This window comes from Saimiri boliviensis, chromosome 1, assembly GCF_048565385.1.
Source record: "Saimiri boliviensis isolate mSaiBol1 chromosome 1, mSaiBol1.pri, whole genome shotgun sequence".
Lineage (NCBI taxonomy): Eukaryota > Metazoa > Chordata > Mammalia > Primates > Cebidae > Saimiri > Saimiri boliviensis.
The window spans coordinates 114,431,454-114,456,614 of NC_133449.1; the positions used below are offsets into that span (position 1 = coordinate 114,431,454).

At 50.5% G+C, this 25,161-nt stretch overlaps 1 protein-coding gene across 1 annotated transcript in view; it reads left to right on the top strand.

Moving 5' to 3' along the window:
* CNGB1 (cyclic nucleotide gated channel subunit beta 1) overlaps window positions 1–25,161 on the top strand; it is a 101,113-nt gene that overhangs the window by 59,689 nt on the left and 16,263 nt on the right. Inside the window, exons 21-31 of the mRNA XM_074402281.1 lie at window positions 2,296–2,453; window positions 3,895–4,050; window positions 5,644–5,852; window positions 6,864–6,914; window positions 7,698–7,784; window positions 9,995–10,059; window positions 11,092–11,214; window positions 19,066–19,207; window positions 19,950–20,109; window positions 21,721–21,818; window positions 21,912–21,995. Of these exons, the coding sequence (XP_074258382.1) occupies window positions 2,296–2,453; window positions 3,895–4,050; window positions 5,644–5,852; window positions 6,864–6,914; window positions 7,698–7,784; window positions 9,995–10,059; window positions 11,092–11,214; window positions 19,066–19,207; window positions 19,950–20,109; window positions 21,721–21,818; window positions 21,912–21,995 (1,333 nt within the window). The remainder of the gene's footprint in view (window positions 1–2,295; window positions 2,454–3,894; window positions 4,051–5,643; window positions 5,853–6,863; window positions 6,915–7,697; window positions 7,785–9,994; window positions 10,060–11,091; window positions 11,215–19,065; window positions 19,208–19,949; window positions 20,110–21,720; window positions 21,819–21,911; window positions 21,996–25,161) is intronic.

Consider the following 25,161-nt stretch of genomic DNA (forward strand, 5'->3'; position numbering starts at 1 on the left):
CCACACTCCCCAGGGCATGTGGTGCAGCTGGCCTGCAGGACAATGTTTACAAACCGCTATGATGGCGCCAGGCACAGTGGCTCACGCCTGTAATCCCAGCACTTTGGGAGGCTGAGGCAGGCGGATCACCGGCTGTCAGGAGTTCAAGACTAGCCTGACCAATATGGTGAAACACTGTCTCTACTAAAAATACAAAAATTAGCTGGGCATGGTGGTGCATGCCTGTAATCTCCTCTTCTCAGAAACCTGAGACAGGAGAATCATTTGAACCTGGGAAGCGGAGGTTGCAGTGAGCTGAGATCGCACCTTTGTACTCTAGCCTGGGCGACAAGAGCCAGACTCCATCTCAAAAAAGAAAAAAGAAAGAAAGAAAGAAAGGAAAAAAACACTGTGATGGCATTGGGACCTGGGTCTCTGAGATCGAACTGTCCCTGGGGCTGGGCCAATGAGAGGTATCTTCCTGAAGGATTTGAGAAGCCCCAGTGGGTGGTGAATGCCCTAGCCCTGGGCTCTGCCTAGAGTCCCCATCACAGCCCTTGGCTGTGACTCCTGGATGAGCCAGGAGTAGGCATTCCTTCCTCCTTCCAGTCTTTCTTTTTCTATCCATGATTTTATGCACTTTATGCTTAACAGAGCTGTGGAAATTAGAAAAGATAAGGAAGCAAGAAGTAGCCCCGACCTTGCCCTCAGTCCAGTTGCCCACTGTAGCACGCAGTGGACTCATATTTCATAAGGTGGGGCAGGGGTACAGGTAGGGTTTAATATGAGAAATAAAGGCAGAAATGAGGTATAATGATAAAACCTATTCTTGAAGACTCTTAAGGAGGTCAACTTGAAGACCCATGTATTGGCTAGGCAGGCTAGGCTGCTGTAACAAATAGACCCCAAAGGCTCAGTGGCCTTGACCCCAAAGGAACACAATGTGTCATATGCCATCATTGTCTCACTAGTTGCATGAGTCAGGTCAACAGAAGGCTCTGCTCCATGCAATCATTTAGGGACCCAGATGACAGCGGTCTGCCACTTTTTCCATGTGACTTCCCAGATTCCACTGGTTGCCACCAGAAAGGGAGAACTCCAGGCCTGTCTTCAGCCAGGAGGCTCCAGTTGCATGTATTTTGTCTGAGAGCTCACATTCAATAGCGAGAGCCTGGCACGTGGTCCCTGGCTGGGTGGTTACATCCCAGTGAGTGTGGACCACGGGAAAGAATGTGTAGGGGAGCAGCTCAAGTCCCTGCCACACCTGTATGCCAGGTCTCATTAGAAGCCCCACACTTGGCCGGGCATGATGGCTCACACCTGTAATCCCAGCACTTTGGGAGGCCAAGGCTGGTGGATTGCCTTAGGCCAGGAGTTCGAGACCAGCCAGGCCAACATGATGAAACCCTGTCTCTACTAAAAATATGAAACTTAGCCGGGCGTGGTGGTGCACGCCTGTAATCCCAGCTACTTGGGAGATTGAGGCAGGAGAATTGCTTGAACCCAGGAGGCGAAGGTTGAATGAGCTGAGATCGTGCCACTGCACTTCAGCCTGGGTGACAAGAGTGAAACTCAGCCTAGCTTCCTCAGTTGAGCTCAAAAAGAGTAGTTGACTACAGTTTCTGTGTCTTAATATAAGAAAAAAAAAAAAAAGAAAAAAGATATTCAGCTCAGCAAGATGATCTCAGTGAGGCCACTCAGAGGAAAGAAAGCACATTCACAGGCCTGTCTCCGTGCACCCAGGGCACACGCCCACGCTGAGTTGAATGCTAGGCAGGCTCATTCATTCTCTGACTCTCTGTTTCTCTCTCTCGCTCTCTTGCTGACAGTGCAGAAACTTTAATTCCTGTAAGTTAAAGGAATATAGAATGTATCTGCACTGCTTTTCCCACCAGCAGTTTCCTAAGCCTAAAAAAGCAGGACTGCTTCCTCTCTGTTCTGCTCTTGGGCACGTATCTCACATGAACCCCGCACTGGGACAAACGCCCAATTTTGCTGAACTCTAAACTGAGTTCTAAGAGTTTCCTGCTAAATTACAAGTAGAATCACGCTTTTTTCAGAACTGCCTATCTGAATTGGCCTACGTGGTACATTTTCTAAAAGCTGGGCCAGAACACCTGGGCATTATTCTTGGACTGAATTTCCTCCTAGGAGATTACAGTAGGTTTATGATTTCTGATGTCAGGAGACGGGGGCAGGACTCACCTCCTTCAGACTTTGTCAGAAGGTGGGACACAGATGCTGCACAGCTCTGGCCTAGGGGCTCAGGGGTCCCTCCCAGCTCAGCCTGCTCAGCTTTGGGTGGTATTCCCACAGCAGCCAGGACCGTGCGGTCTCCACGGCCAGCACAAGTAGTGCCATCATCAACGACCGGCTCCAGGAGCTGGTGAAGCTCTTCAAGGAGCGGACAGAGAAGGTGAAGGAGAAACTCATCGACCCTGATGTCACCTCTGATGAGGAGAGCCCCAAGCCCTGTGAGTCTGGAGCTGGAGGGGGCCTATCTGACCGGGATGGGGTGGGGCCTCCAAAGTCCCCTGTCAACTCACAGCGAGGATGCCCCAAGGAAATGGTTGAGGTCCATGAGAGAAGCCCAGATCCCCACTTGCTGGGTTTGGGGTCCATATGAACAGGTTGAGATATGTACCCAAGAGTGGGAAGAAGATCAAAGTTCTGACCAACAATCCAGTTGCACTCAGCCCTCTCTCCCATGGGACAGGTGCTTTCACTGACCCTTCTGTCCCTTTCCTACTGGTAGGAAAGGTAGTGCCACCCCAAAATGTATCTTATAGTCTTACACTCAGATTGTGTGCACAGCCTACTCTGGAACTAGGCAGTCTTATGTTTCAGAGACCTCGGTGCCTTGAAAGTTCTTATTGAGGCGGTCTGAGTGTTTCTTTTCTTTTCTTTTTTTTTGAGACGGAGTTTCACTCTTGTTACCCAGGCTGGAGTGCAATGGCGCGATCTCGGCTCACCGCAACCTCCGCCTCCTGGGTTCAGGCAATTCTCCTGCCTCAGCCTCCTGAGTAGCTGGGATTACAGGCACGTGCCACCATGCCCAGCTAATTTTTTGTATTTTTAGTAGAGATGGGGTTTCACCAGGTTGACCAGGATGGTCTCGATCTCTCGACCTCGTGATCCACCCGCCTCAGCCTCCCAAAGTGCTGGGATTACAGGCTTGAGCCACCGCGCCCGGCCTGAGTGTTTCTTTTCTTTCAAGGCATCAGGAGGAAATAAGAAACATGATCTCTTGTCAGGGAGAATTTTTTAGATCTTTCCCGAGGCAGGCTGTATCTTGGAAATCACGGTGCTGACCATGCAGAGCCTGATGTCCCTGTCTTGAAGCTAGAAAACATAGCTGTATTGAACCTATGAGAGCCAATCCCTGGGTCGCCAAAAGCATCATCATAGATGCACAAGGAGGCTGTGATACCATCTGGTCTCTGTTTTTTGAGATGAAGGAGCTGAGATAGCCTCTCAGAAACCTGGAGCAACACTTCCTTGATTTTGTTAGGCCCTTTGGCATTCCATCTATGGGTGCTGGGAACACTGGGTTCAAAATGCCCTCATCCCATCAGAAGGAACCAAAGGGGGTCTAAGCACAGACACACTAACAGATACCGAAACATCCAACTGGCCCAGAAACAACTTGTTTGGGGCAGCTTCTGAGAAGCAGTTCCAGACTGGTAGTTGGTAAGAGTTTCTGGGTGGGCACCCAGGCTGCTGTTGAGGAGGGAGTTGTGGAGTTCTCTCTAGGAGCGTGCCTTGACTTCTGCACACAGAGCTTGCAGCAGTTTGTATAATGGTGCCAGCATCCTCTCAGTTCTGGATCCAGGGTCTGCAATTGGGACCCTTCTCTCTGCATCTTCTATATGGGCCTCAGGGCTGGTTCAGATGGTTACCAATGTCATCCCACAGCCCCAGCCAAGAAAGCCCCAGAGCCAGCTCCAGACACGAAGCCTGCGGAAGCCGAGCCAGTGGAAGAGGAGCACTATTGTGACATGCTCTGCTGCAAGTTCAAACGCCGCCCCTGGAAGAAGTATCAGTTTCCCCAGAGCATTGACCCGCTGACCAGTGAGTCCTGGGGCATGAGAGTTCCCACCGTGTAACATGAGAGGGCAGAAGAGTGGAAGCGAGGTGGGGAGAAGGTCAGGTGATTTGAGAGATGGGATGGGAGGCCACAGACAACCTGGGTTCATGATCTTTTATACTTTTCAAAACCATTCCACACTTTCTTGCCTGATTCTCAAAACAAACCCAGCCTGGCCAACATGGCAAAACCCCATCTCTATTAAAGACACAAAAATTAGCCGGGTGTGATGGTGCACGCTTGTGATCCCAGAAGGTGGAGATTGCACTGAGCTGAGATCGTGCTACCATGCTCCAACCTAGGTAACAGAGTGAGACTCTGTCTTAAAAACAACAAAAGTCCCTGGAAGAGGAACATAAGATCACTCCCATCTTACAGATGAGGAAACTGAGGAACAGAGAAGTCAGCCAGGCTAACAATGCAACTAGTTAGTGCGGACCCAGGACTCCTGTCTCTTGGCCAAGTCCTTTTTTCACTCTGGTCATGCTGGCTTTTTTCCTGGAGCTCCTGCTCTGAACAGAAAAAGGGCGGGAGTTCTTCCAATATCTAAAGTGAATTACTCTCGCTTCCCTGTAAGCCCACTCCATATTCTTCAGAAATGACACCACTTCATATGTGCATAGTGCTTTAGAGTTTACAGAGGTCTCCCTGCCTTTCTTATCTGACCTTTTCCTGTGTTTTTGCAGAAGAGGACAGGGCAGGTGCCAAGGACAGAGTTTCTCAAGGTCACACATTTGGGGGACCAGGACTTCAACCCTGGTGTCCACTGGGTTTCTCAAATAACCTGGTAGCCTGGCAGGCTCACACCTGTCATCACAGCACTGAGAGAGGCCACAGTGAAAGAATCGTTTGAGCCCTGGAATTCAAGGTCAGCCTGGGCAACATAGTGAGAACTCATCTCTACAAAAATAAAAATAAATAAATAAATAACCAGGTGATCTGGAATGCTCATCCATCCATCCATCCATCTATCCATGCATTCACCTGTCTATCTATCTTTCCATCCTCCATGCATTATTTACTATTTTGTATTTACTAAGGCAGGAAATACATTTTAGGAAAAAATTAAAGAAGAATGAAAGCAAATGGGCTTCCTAGTTGGCTATTATCTTATAATGACAGCATATTCTCTCCTGAGAGTATTCTGATTTATTAGGGCTTAGCAGTGATTTATTTCTTTTTATGTTTTATTTTTCAAGTACTTACTGCCAGTTAAGCAGTGATTTATTTTTAAAGCAGATTTTTTTTTTTTTTAAAGTAGAGAATGGTCTTGCTATGTTGCCCAGGCTGGCCTTAAACTCCTGGACTCAAAGAATCCTCGTACCTGAGCCTCCCAAAGCACTGGGATTACAGGCATGAGCCACCGTGCCTGGCTCCTAAAGCAGAGAGTTTTACACACACACACACACACTCTCTCTCTCTCTCTCTCTCTCTCTCTCTCTTCTTACAAAAGTGCCACATGTAGTAGTTGAAGGAAAGTGCAGAAATGTAGAAAAAACAAAGCCCCCAGCCTGATCCCACTGGTGAAGAGCCTTGCCTGGCTGATGCTCTAGCGTCCCTGCCTGTCTTCTCCGCAGACCTCATGTACATCCTATGGCTGTTCTTCGTGGTGATGGCCTGGAACTGGAACTGTTGGCTGATTCCTGTGCGCTGGGCCTTCCCCTACCAGACCCCGGGCAACATCCACCTCTGGCTGCTAACGGATTACCTATGCGACCTCATCTACTTCCTGGACATCACTGTGTTCCAGATACGCCTGCAGTTTGTCAGAGGCGGGGACATCATTGTGAGTCACAGGCAGCTGGTGGTGGGGTGACCAGGGGCAGATCTCCCAGCCAGAGCCTTCAGGGCACTGACTCCTGATGCTGTGATAGATGACAAAATCAATGAATAAGGAAATCTCAAGAACGGCTGTTGTGCTTTCTCAACAGCACGATTGGTTATTTTTCATGCCTTTGATATGTTCAAACTGCACACATCAGATATTACTCATAGGTGGAGAAGAGGTCCAGAGAGTGGTCTTTAGTGAAGACGCACCTGGTTTGAATCCCACCTCCACCACAACTAGCTGAATTGCCTCTTTGAGCCTCTGTTTCCTCATCTGTAGAATGGGGAGAGTAATAGCTTCCACCTCCTAGCGTAGCCACAAGGATTGGTTGAAACGATGCCTGCAGGGCGTTCAGCACAGGTAACTGTTGGCAATCGGCTTCTCCCAGGGATCCTGCAAAGAACACACTGATGCTCTCTTACCTGAGCCAGTGAGACCCTGGCCTCTGGTCTAGCCGCCCCCCCCAACCCCTTACCAGGGAGGAAACTGAGGCCCTGACTGTGACTTCTCAGTAACAGGAGGCACAGTCACTGTCTCCCAGTGTGGGTCACTTTCCAAAATTCCACCCCGGCAGTGCCTGTTTTGCTGTGTGCACGCAAGTTGAGGCTTTGCCTCTAAACAAATTAGAGTAAAGAGATTTCCTTGAAGAACCTTTTTTCTGGCCTGATCAGAGTGGTTATCAATTCCTTAGTAAACAGATGTGCAAATGGTCCAGGTGAGACCAATGGGCAGAGACAATGAGCTTAATATCCTCACTTTCCACCCAATCAATCAGAGTCCAGCTGGGTGACTGGAACAGATCCCTCCTCCCTGGTGGGTGGACTTCTCCACCTGTAAAACTCCAGGCTTTCACCAAGGCTCAGATGATCCTCAGGGTTGTTATGCTCATTTGAGTGGGGGTTCTTGGGGGAATTTCACAATTGCTCCCCACAGGGTCAGGGATTAAGCCCATTATTCCCTTTCTTTCAGACGGACAAAAAGGACATGCGGAATAACTACCTGAAATCTCACCGCTTCAAGGTGTGTGCTGGGAATGCAAGCTTTAGTGTCTGTGGGGTTTCAGAAGGGGGTGTCTCAGAGGGCCCTGGGTGCTTGGGGGACCCATGAGATGTGGTTTCTACCACACCAAGGGATACTGGTCCCTGTGGGAATATCCTCCAAGCCGAAAGCCCCAGGAGATGAGCACAGGCTGGCTGGTCCCCAGAAGCCACTTTTTTTTTTTTTTTTTTTTTTTTTTTGAGACAAGGATCCAACTCTGTCTCCCACACTGGAATGCAGTGGTACGATCTCGGCTCACTGCAACCTCCGCCTCCCAGGTTCAAGCGATCCTCCCGCCTCAGACTCCTTAGTAGCTGGGGTTACAAGTGTGCACTACCACGCCCAGCTAATTTTTGTGTTTTTAGAAGAGATGGGGTTTCACTATGTTGGGCAGGCTGGTCTCGAACTTCTGACCTCAGGTGATCTGCCCCCCTCGGCCTCCCAAAGTGCCGGGATTACAGGCATGAGACACATACCTGGCCAGGAGCCACCTTTCGCTGTGTCTGTACCACTCCTGCTGCTGCTGGGTGGGATACAGCAGCCACTATCGGGGATAATGAACCAGCCCTTGGGGCTGGCGACTAGAGCTTTAAAGCCAAACAAGAGTCTTTTGGTGGGACACCTTTTGCCCTCTAGCTGTAAGCTCTCCTGGGACATTCTGACCTCACCTTCCCATGCAAGGGAGAGACGCCGCCTCTCACTCCCCTCACCCTCACCTCTGAGGTCACCTTGTTTTACCTCCATGGTGTCCCATTGGGATTTCAGATGGACCTGCTGAGCCTCCTGCCCTTGGATTTTCTCTATTTGAAAGTCGGCATGAACCCCCTCCTCCGCCTGCCCCGCTGTTTAAAGGTAGGACGGCTGGGCCCACCACCCCAGGGCTTCAGCTCTGCTCCAGCACTGGCATCTTCTCTTCTGCCACCAGCAGCACCGGGGAGGGGACCATCCTCAAGGGATGGCCTGAGGGGAGATGCATTTATTCCACGTGTGTCTTAGTGGAGAGTTCATTACAATTGCTAGTGCTTCTGTGATGCTGCATGTTAGGTAGGGTTATTGCCAGCATTTTACAAATGAAGGGACTGGGGCACAGAGAAGTTAAGTAATTTGCCCAAAGTCACACAGCCAGGAGGGAGTGGAGCCCAAATCTGAATGCAGGTCATCTGTCACCACTGTTTATGCTCTCAGTGAATATAGGGCTTCTGTATTACGATGGTCTCTGTCTAAAAGATGGGGGAATTGCTGCTTGCAGAGGCTGGGGAACTTGCCCTAGGTTGCAGGAGCAATGAAGAGCCAGGGATGATGTGAATGCACAGCCGGACACCCATTTCATCACTGGCCAGGCCTCAGTATCATTCCAGTGGTTCCCCCTGCCACTCACTGGGCAGAGCCAAAGTCTCCAGGATGGTCTGGCTGCCACAGCGTGGGCTAGAGAACTAGCCATGGTCCTGTCATGTGACCAGGGTGGATAGCCACTCAGAGCATCCAGGATCCCTCAAATGGATTTTGCTGGCCAACCAATCACATTCATCTCTCTCCTGAAATGATGCCTGGTGCCTTTTTCTGAAAACAATACTGAAGGAATTTACAAAAGGTCAAATGCAATAACATGAACAACCTGGAGAAACTGGGTGGATAAAATTGGGGGGCACATAAGTGCCCTGATGAAAAGAAAACACACCTATGTGGAATTGAGCATGGAAACTGCCTCTGAGCTTCCTGGCTGCCAAGAGGAAAGGGGAAAGTGGAATTGGCATGATTCTTCCCTGACCCATGCCAGCCTCCCAGGGGCTACAGAGGTTGCTTTAGAGCCAAACATCAGAGTGAGGAAGGTTGGGTCCACAGGCCAAGTTTCACCCAGATTTAGAGGTGAGATCTCGATCTTGGTTCACGTGGTGGCCCCAGTGAGGGGGCATAACTCACAGGCCTAACATTGAACACCACGCCATGCACAAAACTTTCTGAGTGAGGCATCCAAGCCCCAGTTTCTTTCTGCCTCCAGTTTAAACTGTGGGTGGAATTAAAATGTACACCTGGATGATAACTGGCATATCCCTTAGGGAATCTTCATAAATTCTGTTTTCAAATGTCAAAAAATACATACAAAGATCCAGAGATGGTTTAGCATAAGGAGAGAGCTTGCAGCTTTGAGTCTGGCCTGGGTTTGAACGCTGACTCTCTCACATCCCGGCTGTGTGCTTTGGACAAGTTGCTGGACTACTCTGAGCACCAATTTCTGTCAAAGGAGAATGAGAACGTGTATTTCATATGTAAATAAGCAATAAGGTGATGTATATGAATGTACATGCTGCCTAGGCGTGGTGGCTCGTGCTTATAATCCCAGCACTTTAGGAGGCCAAGGCAGGAGGATCACTTGAGCCTAGAAATTTGAGACCAACCTGGGTAACAGAGTGAGAGCCTGTCTCTACAAAAAAGTTAACACTTACCCAAGAGTGGTGGTGTGTGCCTGTAGTCCCAGCTGCTTAGGAGGCTGAGACTGAAAAATTGCTTGAGCCCAGAAGTTCGAGGCTGCAGTAATCTATGATCGCACCACTGTACTCCAGCCTGAGTGACAGAGTGAGACTCTGTCTCTTAAAAAAAAAAAAAAAAAAAAAAGCCAGTCATATACTCAATTAATATACTTTATTATTATAAATAAATGTTCGAAGGATATAAGAGTGGGGTGTTAGGGATGCTGTCTCTTTAAAAAATTGTTTTCTTTATAAGAAACATTAAAAACAGCATCTTTATTCATCGCACCCCTAAAAGTCTCATAATAGGGTTCAGAAGGTCCAGGAGTCCCCTGGAATTATATTAAAATTGTGAGAACAGGATTTTATGTCATTTCCAAGGGAAGACAGGCTATGACTTTCATCATATTTCTAAATGGAGTTTCTGGCCCCTACCCCTCAAGGGGCCGAGGACTTCTGATTTTGAATGCTCACCGTCCTGTTCCCTCCTCCTGGGGGCTGCAGGAAGGGCCCTGAGTCCTGGCACCTGTGGGCGTGAGGGCAGCGAGCTACCTGTGGGTGGTGGGCTGCTCTCATGTCCTGCTCTCCCTCCAGTACATGGCCTTCTTCGAGTTTAACAACCGCCTGGAATCCGTCCTCAGCAAAGCCTACGTGTACAGGTGAGACTCCCCCGCATGTGCATGCATGCACACACACACCACACACAACACAATACACATGACACACACACAACACATACAACAGACACACAACACTCAATACACACAACACATGACACACGACACAATGCACACACACGATGCAAACGACACACACAACACATACACAACACACAACAGACACCACGCAATACACACGTGCCACAACACACACAATGTACACATGACACAAATGGCACACACACGACACAAACAGCATATGCATGACACAAACGGCATATACACACAATGTACACACACAACACATACAAATGACACACACACTCAAAACACATACACACACACACACCCCCCGCAGGAATTTTACACCTAGAATATACAGCAAGGCATTTTCTACCCCTACTGACCTCCAGGCCTGTCTCCACTGGAAGCCAGGCGACTTCCTGGCCCCGCCACCTCCTTCCTGGGGAAATGTTTGCTATTTAGAGACCAGGAATATCTGATACCCTCCACTGTGATGAGGGCATACGTAGGCCAACAAGAGGGGCTTACCAGCATTGCAGCAGGCTGGGTATCATTTTGGCCTCAGCTCCAGGAACTGGAGGCCCCAGCCGGCTCTCACAGAATGGGAACAGATGTAAGGGGGCAGTGACCATTTCACTGATGACTGATGATGGGGAGCAAGATCAGCCAGGCCGTGCTAAGGAGCAAGGCTTCTGTCCACATCTCTTCTGGGGCAACACGGCCCATCTTCAACTCCTCTGCACACATCAGTCCTTCCCGCCCCTCCCCCCACATTTCCCCTCTGGCCCCTCCACTCGTCCTGTGCACAGGCAGCTCTGCTACCTCTGTGCCAATTCTTGCCCCAGCTCATAACAACACCCCATTCAAGCACCACACTTCCTAACTAGTTCAGTCTCAACAAAGCATCCAATCTGGCAGCCCAGCCATGGGTTGGCTCCCACTGGCCAGGTGTGTATCCCTCGCTGCCCACTTCTGCTGCTGTGTTCATGTGCTGTGTTCCTTCTGCAGGGTCATCAGGACCACAGCCTACCTTCTCTACAGCCTGCATTTGAATTCCTGTCTTTATTACTGGGCGTCGGCCTATCAGGGCCTCGGCTCCACTCACTGGGTTTATGATGGTGTGGGAAACAGGTGAGCCACAGTCGTCCTCCCAGGACCACACCTGGGTGATCTTCCTGTTCTTTATAATTGACAGCATAGAGACTCCAGGAAGGGGTCTCCTTGCTGCTGTATTGCCAAGACCAGTTTGCTCCTAAGGAATCGCTGGCATGACAAGGCTCAAGAGCTGCATCTTGGGCCAGGCATGGTGGCTCACATCTGTAATCCCAGCACTTGAGAGGCTGAGGCAAGTGGATCACCTGAGGTCAGGAGTTTGAGACCAGCCTGGCCAACATGGTAAAACCCCATCTCTACTAAAAATACAAAAATTAGCCAGGCATGGTGATGCAATCCTGTAATCCCAGCTACTGGGTGTGGGGGCTGAGGTGGGAGAATTGCTTGAACCCAGGAGGCAGAGGTTGCAGTGATCTGTGATCATGCCATTGCACTCCAGCCTGGGCAACAAGAGCGAAACTCCGTCTCAAAAGATAAAAATAGAAAAAAAGCCACATCACCACATCTTCCCTAAGCTAAGGTTTCCTGAGCATCTGCGTGTGTCAGGCGGGAGGTACTGGTGTGAACAAGACTTGCTAGGCAGATCCTTTCCACATCCAAAGTCTAGTAGGGTGGGCAAATACACTACGTGTGCCTCTACTCCTGCTTCCCCAGGCATGGCCAAGAGGGAGTGAGGCCAGAGAATACTTCCCAGCACAGCCCCCTAGGCATCGCTACCATGGAGGCGCTGGTGAACAAGATGAGACCCACTTGCCAATCAGAGAGCTGCCATCCCTTATGAGACTTGCCAAAGGGATGATGATGATGTGTGAACCAAAAAGTATCTGGTACATGTTTCAATCAATTTAGAAAGTTTATTTTGCCAAGGTTAAGGACGCATCCGTGACACAGCCTTGGGGGTTCCTGATGACGTGTGCCCAAGGTGATCAGGTGCAGCTTGCTTTTATACATTTTAGGGATGTATAATACATCAATGAATACATACACGTAAGGTTTATATTGGTCAGATCTGGAAGGGCAGGACAACTGAAAGGGAGGAGTAGCTTCCAGGTCATAGGTAGATTTAAAAATTCTCTGCTTGGAAAAAAAAAAAAAAGTCTAGGTACGGTGGCTCACGCCTGTAATCTCAGCACTTTGGGAGGCTGAGGTGGGCGGGTCACCTGAGGTCAGGAGTTCAAGACCAGTCTGACCAACATGGTGAAACCGTCTCTACTAAAAATACAAAAATTAGCTGGGTGTGGTGGCAGTGCCTGTATTCTCAGTTATATAGACTGAGGAACAAGAGTCACTTGAACCTGGGAGGTGCAGGTTGTGGTGAGCCGAAATTGCACCATTGCACTGGGTGACAGAGCAAGACTCTGTCTAAAAAAAAAATAAATAAATAAAAACAAATAATAACAAAAATAAAAAATAAAAATTCCCGGCTTGGCAATTGGTTGAAAGGCTTATTTTATTTTTAGACTGATCAGGCTGGGATGCAGTGGTGTGATCTCAGCTTACTGCAACCTCCTCCTCCCGGTTCAAGTAATTCTCCTGCCTCAGCCTCCTGAGTAGCTGGGGTTACAGGTAAATGCCACCATACCTAGCTAGTTCTTGTATTTTTAGTAGAGACGGAGTTTCATCATGGTGGTCAGGCTGGTCTCAAACTCATGACCTGTGATCTACCTGACTCGGCCTCCCAAAGTGCTGGGATTACAGGCGTGAGCCACTGTGCCTGGTCTGAAAGATTTATTATCAGTAGAAAGGAATGTCTGGGTTATGATAAGGGGTTGTGGTGACCTAAGTGTTTTCATGCAGATGAAGTCTCCATGTAGCGGGCTTTAGAGAGAAGACAGTATAATGTTTCTCACCAGACTTAAAGTCTGTGTTGACGTTGATGTTGCAGGGGTATAAAGAGGCGTGTACCACCCCCTCTTCCTTCGTAGCCTGAATTAGGTTTTTAGATCACTGCGGAAAGCCCTTGGCCAAGAGGAGGGGTCCATTCAGATGGTTGGGGGCCTTAGAATTTATTTTTGGTTTACAATGATGATGATGGTGACAGTGATGATGACAATAGCAGCAAGCCTTATAGGACACCTATCTCACGCTATCCCTGTTGAAAGCACTGAACATGATAGCTCACAACCATCACATCAGATAGGTACCGCCCCATCCTCATTTCACAGATGAGGTAGCAGATACTAGTTCCCAAGGTCACACAGGTCATGAGTTACAGAGCTGGAATTTGAACCCAGCTGTTGCGGCCACAGAGTCCTAACTGCTGTACCATCTTCCTTGATGAAAAGGAAAAGTGCCAACCTGGTGGCCAGAGGGCATGGGGGAAGTGGGCATGAGCATAGTTGATTCCACCAAAAGTCATCAAAAGTTACAGACATTTTAAAAGTTTTTAGCCAGGTGCAGTAACTCATCCCTGTAATCCCAGCACTTTGGGAGGCCAAGGTGGGCGGATCACCTGAGGCCAGAAGTTCAAGACCAGCCTAGTCGACATGGTGAAACCACATCACTACTAAAAATACAAAAATTAGTCAGGTGTGATGGTGAACGCCTGTAAGCCCAACTGTTCAGGAGGCTGAGGCAGGAGAATTGCTTGAACCCGGGATGGGGAGGTTGCAGTGAGCCGAGATTGCGCCACTGTACTCCAGCCTGGGCAACAGAGCAAGAGCCTGTCTAAAAAAAAAAAAAAAAAAAAAAAAAAAAAAAAAAAAAAAAAATTTAAATTATTGTGATGAACAGACTGAATTTTTTTAAAAAGTGACTTGAAGTTTATAGAGAGGTCCACTGGAAAGTAGTGAGAGTTCCCATATATATTCCTCCTAAATTATTATTATTTTTTGAGACAGGGTCTTGCTCTCTGTTGCCCAGTCTGGAGTGCAGTGGTGCCATCTCAGCTCACTGTAACTTACGCCTCCCAGGCTCAAGTGATCCACCCACCTCAGCCTCCCAAGTAGCTGGGACCACAGGCACACCCCACTGCACCTGGCTAATTTTTTGTATAGATGGAGTTTTGCTGTGTTGCCCAGGGTGGTCTCAGTCTCCTGAGCTCAAGCCATCTGCCTGCGATTGGCCTCCCATAGCGCTGGGGTTATAGGCTTGCACCTCATTTTAAGGCTGGATGGTGTTGAAGGTGACACTCTCTCCCCTGGCCTGTCAAAGCCTTAAGCAGGAGAGTGAGCAGAGGGAGGGCTCTTGGAAAGCCCACCCTCTCTGATGGGAGGGAGCACTGAGAGAGGGCAGGCAGCAGAGAGCCAGCAAGGGGCCCTGCTGTGTCAGAGGCAGCAGCAAACCCTCCAGGCCAAGGTGGCTTGACCAGGTGCCGGGGAGGGAGGGCAGTGTGGGCAGGAGGGATGTGGGGTGGGGGTGGGGTTGGGGGGGCTGCTGAGTCAGAGTGGAGGCTTGAGGGACGAGGGAAGAGGAGTCCTGGTCGTGACTCCTAGAGCTGCCCCCTGGCGGTGGAGACAGGCCACTTCTCTTTTCTGGACCTCAGTTCCCACACCTGCAAAATGGGGCTGCAACTGGGACTCCCACCCTAAAGAGGTGACTGAGGAGTGGATGTCTCTGAGCTGCTGCCCCAGCGCCTGGGCACAGTGGGTGCTCAGTTGGCCACAGTGAGGATGAGAAGGTGGAAGAAGGAAAGGTCCAGTGGGGAGTTAATCACTGAAGGGGGCTCCATCTCATTCTGGGCTGTGCCCACTAGTGACACAAAATGCCCGAGATCCAGCTGTCCAGCTCCAGGCCCTTGCTCTTAGTGGGAACAGGTGAGTCACTTGCATCCAAGGTGGCTTCTTCATAGAGGGGTTCTTTGTTCAGAATGTCCCCTCCCAGTACAGATGCCCCAACCTCAGCCATCGTGGCCATGGCTGTCGCCTTCTGAGCCCTGGCCTGAGGGGAGCCATGACTTTACAGAGATGACCCAGGCCAGTTGCGGTGTCTCATGTTGTGATCCCAGCACTTTTGGAGGCTGAGGCAGGCAGATTGCTTGAGCTCACAAGTTTAAGACCAGCCTGGGCAATATGGCGAAATCCCCTCTCTACAAAAAATATAAAAATTAGCTGGGCATGGTGGTGCATGCTTGTAATTCCAGCTACTCAAGAGGCTGAGATGGGAAGAGCGCTTGAACTTGGGAGGTGGAGGTCGCAGTGAGCTGAGATCGTGCCACTGCACTCCAGCCTGGGCGACAGAGGGAGACTTTGTCTCAAAATGACGTCCCAGAGGCCGGGGCAGCCCAGGCAGGCAGGAGGGGAGTTCCTGAAAGCTACTGTGGGCTGGAGAGTATCAGGGGTGGGGTCAAGGTCTAATGCTTCCCCACGTCACCAGTGGCCCTGTTACCGTTCCCATTCACAGCCCTGCCCCTGAGCCCTGACCAGACCATTTATTCATTCACTTCCTCATTCATTTAACCCGTCACCAGGAGGCAGAGAGGGACTTGAAGGCCCTTTCTGTGCAAAGGGGAGAACGCAAGTTCTGCGTGGAAGTGGGCTCCGTGACCGTACCCTTCTGAGACCCAGTATTCCCTTATGCACGGTGGGGGTAAATTACATCCAGATTTCTTTTCTTTTCTTTTGAGATAGAGTCTTTCTCTGTTGCTCAGGCTGGAGTACAATGGCACAGTCTCAGTTCACCGCAATCTTCACCTCCCAGGTTCAAGTGCTTCTCCTGCTTCAGCCTTCCGAGTAGCTGGGATTGCAGGTGCCAACCACTACGCCTGGCTAATTTTTGTATTTTTAGTAGAGACAGGGTTTCAGGTAATGTTGGCCAGGCAGGTCTCAAACTCCTGACCTTGTGATCTGCCCACTTCAACCTCCTAAAGTGCTGAGATTACAGGCATGAGCCACTGCGCCCGGCCTGCATCCAGATTTCTTATAGAAATAATGAATGAATCTTTGTAGCATGTCTAGCCTGGGCCCAAACAGGAGCTGGCGCCCTGCCCTGCTGAGCTATGGTGATTGTTGTGGGAAGCCAGCATGTTGGGGTATAGGGATTTGAGCGGTCATAAACCCCCTGGACTTCGGAGCTAAAATTTGAGAATATGTGGGCTTTTCTAGGGAAACAGTGCTGGCTTTCTCTAGATTCTCAAAAGGACTTGTGCCCCGGTAAACTAAGAACTGTCCTCCCTGGAGCTAAGCCTGGAACATCCGTCACTGGGCAGCTTGGGGAAGGGAGGGTAAACAGAGCAGGGTGGGGCAGGGGGCAGCAGTCTAGGACCTCCTTCTGCAGGACCCTCTGTGGGACGAGCTCTAGCTGCCCAGCAGAGGGAAGAGCACACTTCCTTTGCAGAAATACAGTTTTCCCAAATGATGTCCTGCAGGGAACCCCAACATGTGAACCAAGTATGAGTAACGAAGGAGGATTCCTCAGAAATTCCAATATTATGAATTCCAATATTATGAGCTTTTACAAAGCGAGCATTTGTGGAGGGCTTGCTGTGTGCTGGGGGCTCGAGGTCCCGAGCGCCTGCAAATGCTAGTCCCTGCCACCTGCCCCAGGGCTCTCCAGCCCTGGTTCTGCCCAGCCTGGAGCACAGAGGGTCCCCGCAGACCCAGTAGCGTTGAAGGCAAGGAGACTTCAGGGAGGCCCTAAGATGTGCCATGTCATTGGAAGATTCCTCCAACCTGAAAGGGTTTGGGGTAAAGCCAGAGCTTTGTGGACATCACGCCTATGTCCTCTCTGTTGGTGGCCTAATGGCATAAGGACCCAGCTCCCAGACAGCCCAGGGGTCTGCAGAGTTGGGGGCTGCTCCGTTCTGTTAAATGCTGATTCATGTGCCCTCTGATGGCCAGAACCAGTATGACAGTGGCTTGATAGGCCTGTCCTGGGTTCCGAAACTTTCAGGCAACAGGTGATGGGTAGGTGCAGGGCGGCCTGCAGTGCTGCCCAAGGCCCCCGCAGCTATCAGAGCAGAGCCCCCACCACACTCCCCAGCAACCTCTGCTTCCTCCTTCCAGCACGCATTGCACATTACCTGCCTGTCCCCACTGGGCCACGAACTTCCTGAGGATATGGGCGAGTCTGTTCTGTTCCCTGCGGCAGGCAAGGGGGGCTGTGAAGGCTGTGACTTCCCTTGCTGAGAGTTCACCACATGCCAGGCTGTCTTCTGGCATCTCATTTTGTCTTCATAGTCTTTTGAGAGGGACATTCTATTGCCATCTCCATCTTAGGGGGAAGGAAACTGAGGCTTGGAGAGAGAGAGAGACATTGGGCCAAGTTATACAGCTAGAAGGTGGCTGAGCTCAGGCGGCATCATCCGGAGCCCGTGTTCTCTCTAGGATGCTGCATAAATAGCTGGTGAAGGAAAGCCCGCTGGGACTGCCCGGTCTCCAGGCCCTCTGACCTCACCTTTGCTGACCCAGGGGAGGACTCAGCCTGAGGTGTGGACAGGTGTCAGAGGGACCCTTGCTGCTCTGTGATAATCACACACAAGCTTCATGTTTTAGTGCCTTTTGAGGTGCCATTGTAAAACACATGAGACTGGGTAACATAGAAAGAACAGAAACTGGCCGGGTACGGTGGCTCACACCTGTAATCCCAGCACTTTGGGAGGCCGAGGTGGGCGGATCACCTGAGGTCAGGTGTTCGAGACCAGCTTGGCCAACATGGTGAAACCCTGTCTCTACTAAAAATACAAACGTTAGCCAGGCATTGTGGTGGCGCGTGCCTGTAATCCTAGCTACTCAGGAGGCTAAGGCAAGAAAATTGCTTGAACTCAGGAGGCAGAGGTTGCGGTGAGCTGAGATCACGCCATTGCACTCCAGCCTGGGAAATGAGAACAAAACTCCATCTCTGTCTAAAAACAAACAAATAAACAAACAAACAATAACAGCAAAAAAAAAAAAAAAAAAACCCAGAAACTTATTTTTCACTGTTCTGGCTGGAAGCTGGGAAATACAAGATCAAGCTGCTGGCATGTGGTGAGGGCTGCTCTCTGCTTCCAAGATGGTGTCTTGAATGCCACAATGTCCACTGGAGGGAAGGAGTGCCGTCCTCACATGCGGAAGGCGGAAGGCTGATAGGAATGGAAACTCGCCCTGAGAACCTTATATAACAGCTTTATATAAGGCTTTATATTTCTGTTCATGAGGGCAGAGCTCTCGTGGCCTAAACAGTGCCCAAAGGCCCTACCTCCCAACACCATCGCATTGGGAATTAAGTTTCCAACACCTAGGTTTTGGGGGATACATTTAGACTAGAGCACTTCAGGGCATTTCCTATGCCTTTTACCACACAGTAGGACTCCAACTCCCATACCTCCCTTCCAAAAATTCACAAGCCTGTGTTAGGGGGTTACTGCTAGTGGATGGCATCTCAGAGAAGCAGACAGCACCCAGCTCTGGTGCTTATCAGCTGGTGACCACGGGTGTGCCCTTCCCCTTTGGGGGCCTCAGTTTTACTATCTGGAAAATGGATGGGCAAGAAGGAGGGTCAGAAAAAATCACCCTCAGGATATCTCCCAAACTTGATGTTGTTTTTGCTCTTCACAAGCCAGCACGGCAGGGGATAGCAAATGAAAGACTGGAAATTGAAGGAACGTTGAAGGAAACTGAGGGAGCCCTGTCATTAGGAGTTGGAAGACGCTAGTCTGGTCTCCTGCCAACTCTTCCTGGAAATCCTCTGGAACCTCAGTTTCCACATCTGTAAATGGGGATGGCACCCTGTCCCTAGAGATACACCCACACCTGATAGCACTTGTCAACTTGCTCTGCAAACAGCAAAGGGGTCTACATGTGCTGCAGGTGGTTTTTCCTGCATTGATGAGCTGTAAAGGGTTTGTCTTTTGTACAATACACATCTATCAGATGTGTCTGAGCCAGACCACTCAGGGGCGGCAGAGTGGGGCCTGTGCTGACCCAGGTTCCCTTTCTCCTCTCTTTCCAGTTATATTCGCTGTTACTACTTTGCTGTGAAGACCCTCATCACCATTGGGGGGCTGCCTGATCCCAAGACGCTCTTTGAAATTGTCTTCCAGCTGCTAAATTATTTCACAGGCGTCTTTGCTTTCTCTGTGATGATCGGACAGGTATCAAGACACCAGCCAGGATTCCCACCCCACCTGACTGCAGGCCCCCTCCCACTGTTGCCAGAAACGTCATTCTCTGCGCCCAGTCCTTTTGGATTAAGCGTGGGAAAGAACAGTGGACTGAGTCAGGAGCCTGCAGCCCTGGGCCCTGTGGGGTAGTGGTGCTGGTGAGCTCAGCCCTGTTCCCCCTCTGAGGTCAGTTTCTCTGGATGCTCTGGGCTGATGGTTTTCTGCAGAGACTGAGGATTTGGGCTGTTCCCTTTGGGAGAAACCCCTGGGGTTTCTGGTATGCTGGGGCAGCATCATACATTCTGGTAGGGACACAAGGTGACAGTCAGAGGTCCTCAAAGTTACCTTTGAAGGGCCCCGCCCCAAGGAACAGCACATGCTGGCTTCCTATTTCCTCCAGCATGGAGTCAGACAGAGTGGCCACTGGCACCGAGGGGCTGTGTTGTATCAGAATCAGCCCAGCCCAAGGAGTTGTGTCCCCCAGGATGGTCCCAGGGACCTGAGCCACCAAGGGGCTGGCAGTCTCCCTCCCTCTCTCTACATCCACGTTGGAGGCAGAACTTCCCGTCAGTAAAACCTTCTCTGTGTAAGGACATCTGCCTCCCCACCACACCCTCATGCCCCGCAGGGAGCACATGCCCCTGGTCTGTGTCAGGTGACACATCCCAAACCCAGGGAATAGCCCTCCCATGACCCAGCGGCTTCCTTGATCTCCCTTAACTATACCCCGCAGATGAGAGACGTGGTAGGGGCCGCCACCGCGGGCCAGACCTACTACCGCAGCTGCATGGACAGCACGGTGAAGTACATGAACTTCTACAAGATCCCCAAGTCCGTGCAGAACCGCGTGAAGACCTGGTACGAGTACACCTGGCAATCGCAAGGCATGCTGGGTAAGACGGTCATGCCCTGGCGGCCACCAGCTCCCAGCCAACTCCTGTTGCCCGGTCTTCAGGGTGCCCCCTCCTCCTCTGTGTCTCTGAGGCCTTGAGCACTGGGGTCTCTCTTGGCTGTGGCCTCAACACTGGTGTGAGAGGGGTGCAGTGGGGCCTCTGAGGTGCCTCTAGCAGGGGCGTGAGATCCCTGAAGACTTGGTGGGGTTTGTCTTCTGTGTGCCTGCTCCCCCGACTCCACCCACCTTGAAATGCGTCCCATCCAAGAGCAAAGTGCAGTCTGTTTGTTGGAGATGGAGTCTTGCTTGCTCTGTAACCCAGACTGGAGTGCAGCGGAGCAATCTCAGCTCACTGCAACCTCCGTCTCCCAGGTTCAAGTGATTCTCCTGCCTTAGCCTCCCAAGTAGCTGGGATCACAGGCACACCCGACCATACCTGGCTTATTTTTATATTATTAGTAGAGACGGGGTTTTACCATGTTGGCCAGGCTGGTCTCGAACTCTTGACCTCAGGTGATCCACCAGCCCGGGCAACATGGTAAAACCCTGTCTCTACAAAAAGTCAAAAAATTTAGCTGGATGTGTTGGTGCATGCCTGTAGTCCCAGATACTCAGGAGGCTGAGGCTGGAGGATCGCTGGAGCCTGAGGAAGTCGAGGCTGTAGTGAATTGTGACTGTGCCGCTGCACTCTGGCCTGGGTGACAGAGTAAGACCCCGTCTCAAAAAAATAAAAATAAGTCCATGTGCGGTGGTTTATGCCGGTAATCCCGGCACTTTGGGAGGCTGAGGTGAGTGGAGTGCTTGAGCCCAAGAGTTTTCAGACCAACCTGGGCAATGTAGTGAGACTTCATTTCTAAAAGAAAAAAAAAAATTTGTTTAGCTTCTTAGGGTTCAAAGTATTTAAAAAAATTATTTTAATAGAAACTAAAAACTAAGATAATCTTTATAAAACACTCTATTAAGAAGTGTCTGGCTTGGCCAGATGCAGTGGCTCATGCCTATAATCCCAGCATTTTGGGAGGCTGAAGTGGGTGGATCACCTGAGGTGATCATTTGAGACCAGCCTGGCCAGCATGGTAGAGATGAAATGCCATCTCTACTAAAAATACAAAAAAATCAGCAGGGTGTGGTGGGCACCTGTAGCACCAGAAATTCAAAAGGTTGAGGCAGGAGAATCACTTGAAGTGGGAAGGTAGAAGTTGCAGTGAACTGAGATCATGCCACTGGACTCCAGCCTGGGTGACAGAGCGAGACTTTGCCTTAAAAAAAAATGCTGATGTTGTCCTTACAGGGGAGTGGGAACCACCACAACAGCACAGGGGCTACTAACATAGTAGCTGAGTGGGGGATGTCAAGGGAAGGCTTCCTGGAGGAGGTGACATTAGTGCTAGGTTTTAAAGAATGAGTAGGAGTTTGGGAAATGGATAGGGGTGCTCCTGACAGAGGAAACGGTGTTGGCAAAGGCCTGAAGGCGAGAGAGGGTGCTCTACAAATCTAGAGGGGTTCCATGTGGCAGGCACTGGTGTGAGCTGGTAGGTGGGCACTTGGCTGATATATGTGCCAGGGGTGGGGCCCGGCCTTGCCTCTGACCCTTGCCAGGCCTTGTTCACAGATGAGTCAGAGCTGATGGTGCAGCTTCCAGACAAGATGCAGCTGGACCTGGCCATCGATGTGAACTACAACATCGTTAGCAAAGTTGCACTCTTTCAGGTAGACCCTTTGGCGCCTCGCCCTCGGGGCTGTGGGAGGTCCCAAGCCCAATCTTCTCTAAACAGCCTTCCTTTCGCTTCCTCGCCGGGACAGGGCTGTGACCGACAGATGATCTTTGACATGCTGAAGAGGCTTCGTTCCGTCGTCTACCTGCCCAACGACTATGTGTGCAAGAAGGTGAGCTGGCCCGGGAGCCACCACGGGATCCCGGGTGCATAATCCCCCTGGCTTTCAGGGAACTGAGCTGGAGGGATGCCTGCTGGCCCAAGGGCAGAGCAAGATGGGTGGGGCGGGAGAGGAGTGGCTGCAGCTTTGTGCTGGGGAGAGCAGAGTGGATTAGGAAGCTTTGCCGGCTCTGTGCAGGCAACACACATGTGCCTCGGGCTTTGCAAAGCATTTCCTTGGCTCCCTTGACACGACACCATGGGGGGCAGGACAGAGACCCCCTCCACCTGCACCTTACAGAAAGGGAACTGCGGAGGCTGAAGAGGGACAGGGCCTTGACTGTGCAGCTGGAACTGCTTCTGGGGTCTCCAACTTCCCATCAGGAAAATGGGGTAGGAGAAGGGGTGGGCTTAGGTCAGAGGATGCAAACTGGTGGCCTTTGGGGAAGATCCAGTACACGTGTATTCTCTGTTGTTGTTGTTGTTGTTTTTCTAATTTTAAGAAAACGTTGAATTGGTCCCCAGCCTTTAAAAATGTGAAGATTTCAGCTGGGCACTGTGGCTCGTGCCTGTAATCCCAGAACTTTGGGAGGCTGAGGTGGGCAGGTCATAGAGGTCAGGAGATGGAGACCATCCTGGTTAACACGGTAAAACCCTGTCTTTACTAAAAATACAAAAAAATATCCAGGCATGGTGGCGCATGCCTGTAGGACCAGCTACCCAGGAGGCTGAGGCAGGAGAATCGCTTGAACCCAGGAGGCGGAGGTTGCGGTGAGCCAAGATCACACCACTGCACTCCAGCCTGAGTGACAGAACAATACTCTGTCTCAGTAAGTAAATAAATAAATAAAAATTATGAAGATTTCATATAAAAATTCAGATCTCTGGCTGAAAATAGAAAATCTGCCAGCACGGGGTCCACTTTTGGCTCCACTTTTTCAAATAGCAAGAGCCAGCTGGGGTGGAGAAAAGGTTGCCCCAAAGGGGGGCATTATGACCCCCCTTCCTGACGCCACAGCCCCCACCACTCCTCATTGCTCCACTCCAGGAGCCCCTCCCTGCTCAGCTTCACCCACTGATCCCAGAAAACATCTGGGGTTGAATCCTGGGGCCTGACAATGTCCAGAGCCCTTTCTGCTCCCTGTCCTTGGGGTTCAAGGTGAGACCAAGGGCACTTGGTGAGGAAGGGGAGGAGCAGGAACCCAGGTTTCAGTCCTCTGAACCTTATTAACCTCCACAGAGCTGTTAACAAGTCTGGGTGTGCATACAGCGGGGAAAACTACCCAAGCACGCTCTGTAAGACTTGGGAATCCCCGTGCCCAAGAAGGTCCCTGTCTCCAGATTATATGCTGTGTACAGCAGTGAAGTTTCTGGAAGCAGAGAGCCGGGGTGAAGCGGGGAAAAGGATGCTGCATAGGGCTGAGAATTTACAGCTGCAACCTTAGAGGCCAAGAGGAGTTTGGGAGCAAGAGAGTGACTTGCCTGACATTGGAGCCACTTCCTGGCTGTGCAGCCTTGGGCGATTGGCTTGCCCTCTCTGAATCCTGCTCATCTCATGGATAAAGGAGGGGATGTTGACAGTGCCTCCCTCATGGGGTGGTTGTGAGGACTGAATAAGATGTGCATACAGAGCTTAACACTGTGCCCAGGACACAGCAGGTGCCAGCTCTGTTGCTGTTATCTCCGTGGGTGATGCAGTTTTCTTTAAATGAGAAAAGGTGAATCGAGTGTCTGTGATTGCAAATTAAATTGAGCACTTGGTGAGCATGTGTGAAGGGCGCCCTCTGCTGTCTGGTTTTTCTCTGCAGCGATCTCTCTGAGACACCCGGAAGGCTGGTTAGTGAGGTGAGGGTCCCCTCACCCTTTCACCCTTGTCAAACTAAACAGAAACAGGGAGGCCAGCCTCTCTTCCTTTTTGTTAAGAGGGTCATGCATGTGTGAAATACACAGGAAATTTTTGTCAAATAAGTCAAAAGTGTGACCAAGTTACTGTCCTTGGTCACTCCCCGACCCTTTATTTATTTGTTTGTTTGTGTGAGATGAAGTCCCACCTTCTCGCCAAGGGTGGCATGCAGTGGCGTGATGGCTCACTGCAGTATCTACCTCCTGGGGTCAAGCGAGTCTCCTGCCTCAGCCTCCCAAGTAGCTGGAATTAACAGCACCTGCCACCATGCCCAGCTAATTTTTGTATTTTTAGTAGAGATAGTGTTTCACCATGTTGGCCAGGATGGTCTCAAACTCCTGACCTCAGGTGATGCACCTGCTTCGGCCTCCCAAAGTGCTGGGATTACAGGTGTGAGCCACCGCATCCGGCTCTCTTTTTCATTATTATTATTATTGTTTTTTCTGTAGACCTCCTCCTCCCCTTTTAAACACATGTGACTCATAGGTGGCTGGCCAGGACAGGGGCCCGTGAAGTCATGAGGACTGGAAGGCTCGTGGCAGACTAGGTGTTTCTAATTGCAGTCCAAAGCAAGCTATTCATTCATGCATGCACTCAGTTTAATTTGGGATTAAGGCCATTGTATTCGTTTGCCAGGCAGCCGCGGCTCTGCGCCACTCTATCTCAAGCTGGGTGGCCTCTCTCCTCGGCCTGTAGGTGGTCATCTCATTTCTGGATCTCCTCACATCCTCTTGTCTCTATGCATGTCTTTGTGTCCACACGTCCCTTTTTATTAGGACACCCGTCATATTGGGTTAGGGACCCACCTGACTCCAGAAGGACCTCATCTTCAGGAATTACATCAGGGATGACACTATTCCCAAATAAGGTCACAGTCTGAACACTGAGGATGAGGGATTTCAACATATGAATTTGGGAGGGGGTACATAATTCAACCCATAACCACCTTGAACTCTGGAAGCAGACTGTCTGGGTTCAGATCCCAGCTCTGCCTCGTCCTAACTTGGTGACCCTGCGCAGAGAGTGATTTCAACTCCGAGGGTTGTTGAGAATGAGTAGTATACCGCATAAAGCAGTTAGGGGCTGGGCGTGGTGGCTCATGCCTGTAAAAATCCCAGCACTTAGGGAGTCCAAGGCAGGCAGACCACTTGAGGCCAGGAGTTTGAGACCAGCCTGGCCAACATGGTGAAACCCTGTCTCTACTAAAAATACAAAAATTAGCCAGGCGTGATGGCACATGCCTGTAATCCCAGCTGCTCCGGGACTGAAGCATGCT